The sequence below is a fragment of the Anabrus simplex genome, chromosome 9, assembly GCF_040414725.1.
Source record: "Anabrus simplex isolate iqAnaSimp1 chromosome 9, ASM4041472v1, whole genome shotgun sequence".
Lineage (NCBI taxonomy): Eukaryota > Metazoa > Arthropoda > Insecta > Orthoptera > Tettigoniidae > Anabrus > Anabrus simplex.
The window spans coordinates 26,204,357-26,210,158 of record NC_090273.1 but is presented as its reverse complement, the minus strand read 5'-3'; the positions used below and the strand labels follow the sequence as shown (position 1 = coordinate 26,210,158).

General features: G+C 40.4%; 1 protein-coding gene across 1 annotated transcript; it reads left to right on the top strand.

The window, feature by feature from the left end:
• Nucleotides 1-1,602: 1,602 nt before the first annotated feature.
• Nucleotides 1,603-5,241, top strand: kek2 (kekkon 2). The gene has a single exon (XM_067153382.2). It carries the CDS (start codon nt 1,603-1,605, stop codon nt 4,150-4,152), a length of 2,550 nt encoding a protein of 849 aa, XP_067009483.2. The 3' UTR covers nt 4,153-5,241.
• The last annotated feature ends 561 nt before the right edge of the window (nt 5,242-5,802 follow it).

Genomic DNA, 5,802 nt, shown 5'->3' with positions numbered 1-5,802 from the left:
AACCTTTCTTTATCATGTAGAACTGCAAACAGCTAAGTCAAGGCAAGTACATGTGTCGCTCTACCACTGTCCAGGTCTCTCCAGCAACTTGCGTTTCTTTGCCGGTGCGAAAGAGAGTTGTATGTTCACTTCTCAGCCCGAAGGCTGGTTGGATTCTCAATAGCTCCACCATTAGGCTTGTCCTTCCTGAAACCGATTCTCAACCCCGATTTTTCTGACTGATGAATTTCTCTATCATTTATTTATTGTCTGAACTGTTTGTTGTTATATTTACACTTAGTTTTAGAGTGAGTTTTTAAAATAGTAATTTTGTCTTTAGATGGAGTGTTGGGGCTGAGACTGCTGTCAGTTTTTTATTTTTCCGGGTTAGGCATGTGAAGCTGTGAGCTTGCTTCAGAGAGATAATGGATTCGAACCCCACTGTCGGCAATTCTGAAGATGATTTTCTGTGCTTTCCCATTTTCACACCAGACACACTGTTCCTTAATTCAGGCCATGACCGCTTACTTCCCACTCCTAGCCCTTTCCTATCCAATCGTTACCATAAGACTTATCTGTGTCGGTGCGACGTGAGGCAACTTGTAAAAAATGTCTTTTTCAGCTGGAGTTACGAATATGTTATCCGCACGCCACTGGGTTATATCATTTCATACCACCAATGTACAAAGTCTGTTTCAGAATCTTCAACTTAGAAATCGAGATTCTTCCCATTACAACTGCCACGACATTTGAATTTGAAATTCTATTTTTCAATACAATGAATCTAATATATTTCATTTTCTGTGTGATTACAGATCGTGTAACTAACGCAAGATGATGGAGATTCGGAGACCTGGACTTCTACACAATCGTCATAAGAATATCTAAAAAAAAACCAAGATATATTCATATTCAGAAGGAGAAGAAAAGTATTATTTCGTGGATATTCTTCACTTCGGACAACAAATGGCCTCCATTAACGACGACAAGAACTTTCGACGTGCTAACAGTACTAGTTTGTCAAGGACTAAGCCATATTTCATTGGTTTCGTGTACAGATAAACCTGGAAAACTTCAAACAAACATTCGTCCCTCCTCTCCAACCGCCCAGAAACTAAATTACAATTTTTGAGGTTCAGTGCGCCACGCAGTTGACATCGCACGTTCGTACAATAATAATACCATCGCACATTCTATTCATATTTAATGGAATGCCGTTTTTATTACATCGTATGTAAATGTTAGTTCTTCTTTACCCACAAATGTGACAGGTAATAAAGGTGTCAGAAACAGGCTGTAAATCGAGATAAAATGCTCAAAGCGTGTCTCATAAAAATGGTTAATGACCTATAAAGATAGGATAGCCTTTACCAGTCTGTTTTAAGAGTACTTTAAGGAAGATAGAAGGACACAGACTTGCAATACTCAACGTTTATATCATTCTGACAATCAAAGAGAACTGGGAAAAGTAATACACAATACATACACTATAAGAAGAATGAAACTTTGTGGAATATCATCTTCGTAATCTGAAGTATTGATTTTTGTTTAACAGTCTTCATCAGCAAATATGTGAAGAATTCTAATATTGGTTTCAATGATTAGGTGGTACTCATTTCGATGATGTCTTGCTGCCAACGGTGGCTGTTGACATTGCTGCTAATGCAATGTTTCTTAAGACTTGGTGCGTGTCCCTCTTCTTGCAAGTGTATGTGGAAAGGCGGGAAGCAAACTGTCGAGTGTATTAATGAGAACCTGATTACCATTCCTGATGGAGTTGATCAGGGGACACAAGTGCTAGAGTTTTCTGGAAATAATTTACAAATGTTACCGCGTGAACGGTTCCAAAGGATGGGTTTGCTTAACCTTCAGAGGATATATCTTGCCAGATGTCGCATCAGTCAAATAGATGACAGAGCTTTCAAAGGATTGACGAATCTAGTCGAATTAGATTTATCAGAAAATCTTCTCAATTCAGTCCCAACAGACACGTTTAGTGATTATCAAAATCTTATGAGACTGACATTCAGTGGAAATCCGATTCAGGTAATCAAAACAGGTGCGTTCCTTCATTTACCCTTTCTCACCACACTTGAGCTTAGTAATTGTCAGATAGAAATCATAGAACCTGATGCATTTTCAAGTCTCGACAACCTTGAGTGGCTCAAACTGGACGGGAACAGATTAAGTAATATTCGTGGGACAAAGACATTACCAGACTCGTTGCACGGAATATATTTACATCATAACCCATGGCAGTGCGATTGCCGTCTCATGGAGTTGCACTCTTGGTTGATCAATTATAATGTTCCTCATCCTATTGAGCCAAAATGTGTTGCTCCTCCTCGATTGAAAGGGGAAACAATCAAATCTCTGGCGCTAGAAGATCTCGCTTGTTTGCCTGATGTCTCGCCAACGACTTTGTACCTAGAAATCTCTGAGGGAAAGAATTTAACTTTGCAGTGTCGAGTATCGGCAGTTCCAGAAGCAAGGGTCTCGTGGTGGTTTCAGGGAAGAATTCTACAGAACGACTCCATGGTGGCACCTGGGTTACACTTTTATTATTTTGTTGAGGAAGGAACAGAAGAGAAACGTAGTGAATTGTATATATTTAACGCTAACACGGAAGATAATGGAACTTTCGTATGTATTGCTGAGAATCCAGCAGGAAAATCACATTCAAATTACACAATTCGTATCGTTGTCCGAGAAGAAGCAATAGTTCCGGTTGCAAAGATTTCTTATGAGTATGTCATAATCATAACAGCTGCCTGCTCTGTTCTTGCAGTCTTTATATTGATATCAATAATAATCTGCGTCGTCAGGTGTAGAAGACAGCGACAGCGGCGGAGGAAGAAGGAGCGAAGTAAAGTGGTAGCTCTTCATCACCAGCACCTACATCAAGGAAAGTCTTCGGATGAATCTGGTAACCAAATAACGAGGCTAGGTGGGGACATGCAGGCAGGTCCCGCTAAGGTGAATGGCGCAGTGATAATGAGTGAACGACATCAGCGGGAGGTTGTTATAACTGCCACAGGAACGGTGTCTGGTCCAGTCGCAGGCGAGTCAATGCGACCTACCATATCAAGCAACCCATACGGCAGCCCGCGATCACTGAGGAACTACCCCCTTGAACAAAACCCAGACCTAATCAATGACACTGAGAGTGTTGGGAAAGAAAGAAGACCGTCCGTCAGGTTGCTAGAGGGTGGGGGAGTAGAGGAAGGGGATCTGGAAAACAGCGGCCATAACAGCTATCAGGAAGCAATGGAGAACATTATACAGGACTATGAGTCGTCAGGTGGTAAACCAGTTCTACCTGCAAAGGCACCAATGGGAACTCAGTGGAGGGAAGTCGATCCTCAGTATCCAGTTCACATGTCAACATTGCCTCGTGGTGCTACCATGAGTCGGGATATGTATCAGCACCACCATACAGCGGACGTCCATCTATCGCCTGGAAGGTTTCTGGACAGTGATGGATACCCCATTGATTATGGATTACCCAAGATACCAGCTCATTTACCACTCCACGCTCCCGTAGTCCAGGAGCCACCTGCAGCCTACTACAGAACATTGCCTCATAGTCGACCGTCGAGACTGGAGTCAGCTGCAAATCCCAGCAGTAGATATTCTCGTGAGGCGGAGTTTCTGACTCGCTCAAGTCAGCCAGCTCCGTATGAACATTACAGTCCTTCCGACGTGCGGTACACAGTGGAAGGTTACCCTTGCGCTCAACCCCAGACTTTGTATTCGGTGGATTCTCAGAGCTCCTTCCCCGAAAACAATTATCTTCCTTCACCTCCTGCACCTTACAAAGGTGAGCCCACAATCCCCCCAGTCCCTGTAGATGGCACTGTATTATGTACGAATCCTCCAAGGGAAAATGCAGCAATCCAGTGGCAAGGTGCATCCAGAAATTACCACGTCCAAAGCTCGGTAAGTAAAGATCATCCCCCTACATCTTCGACACAATGTTGCGTTGGTTCTCAAACAAACAGTGTTGAGGACAACGATCCCGTAAGTGAGGAACCTAAGGCTCAACCACAGTGTTGTCAGCCAAATCAACAGCAACAGCAGCAGCAGCAGCAACAGCAGCAACCTGTAGGTGTTCTTACAGAGTCTCCTGATGAAGGATACGAGGGTGAAGTGCTAGATCCGACAGAGATATGACGTCGACGAAATCATGTGGATACTTGTCCTCCAAGGTCGATCATCACTGAAGAGCAGGCTGTCGGTGATATTACTACGGAACTGCGGTGGAACTTTCAAGACCCAATCGGGAATTCATGCGCTAATGCTGGAGTGAGTTCCAGTTCGAAGTGAGCGTGCTGCCAGTTTAAGGTTACTTGTATATTTTTATTACGAACGTATAGTACCCATTGTAATCTACTAACACGCGAAGTTTATACATTGTACAGTTCGTTGTATATTACGAAAATAAAGCTCAAAGACTTCAGTACACGAAATGAAAAGGAATTCTTAGAAAAAATATTTACAATCATGATGAAATTGTTTTGGTAAAAGATTTGCAGCAGATGACACTTTTTCCTTCTTAAGGACAACTTTATATCAGTATTTTTGTGAATATAAGCAACAGAGGATAGTTTTTAAGATAAACATTGAGTGACTACTTAAGTGAAGTACGCACTTCATACCACTGAGTTCAAATCATATTGCGATTAATTACAAAGGCAGGACGCGAAACCTGAGCCTTAAAACGTGAAGAATATGTGAATATAGACATTGTCTTCATTATGATTACGCAATGTACTGTATATAAAATGATTTGTATATGCTTTTCATTTCGAAGAGGTATTTTACAGCAATTCTTACTAAAATGCTAAGAAAGGAAAACAGAGCATCTGATGAAGTAGACTGTTTTAAATGATGTGAGGTAATAAGTGGTATTTGTTTACAGTGTATAAAAGTGACATTTTTAATTTCTCTGAACAATTTATAATAATGGAATATACGAAGCAATTTCGAAGTACTTTTAAGAAAGATGACTGTCATAAGTTTAAAAAACGGCTCTGTGCTTCACAGAGTGATGGATTCATTTTCTTTTGTAATTCTCTAAAATGGGTAACTTAATTGATCAGAGTCGTTTATTTTTAACAGGGTACTATTTGGAAAAAATGTAGGGCACGAATATCTATCTAATGTATTAATTAGCATTAACAATTATGTTCGATTTTCTAATGAACAAGAGAAAAAATGTGGTATATGGCAAGACATACAATGAATTGTAACTACAGACATGGTATGAAATAAATTAAAATTTTCATCATTTCGGACGTGGTAAGTCCGAACTAAACTTTGTAGAAAGTGCATATTTACTTTTCTCATTTATATTATGGAAGTTACAACCTTACTTTTACCTTTATGTGTGTTCATTTACTCTACCACCTCTTAGAAGCACATTAAAATCTCCGTCCCAAATTTTTCAAATGCAGTTTTAAAAGGAATTTTTTGGTATTATACCAGGTGGTTGCACCCAAACAACCCGTTACCCACTTGGTGGTCAAGAGGTATCCAATGGAGGTGGCCTAGTGAGGCATTTTTAAGTTGCTGGCTCTGGAAGACAAACTGGCATATGACGCAAATAAATCACACACACCTTATTTGTTGAAATAAAACAACACGTGAACATCACAAAATAACAAAATTACTCATTTCTTGATGGGGAGAAAAATTGCTTTAAGTCTCTCAAATTTTATGCTAGCATCACACATCACATGGTTTGACACAATCCATGCTAACTTCTCCTGCGCATATACAAGAATATGCGCAGTGATGACAAATTGAAATAATAAAAGAACT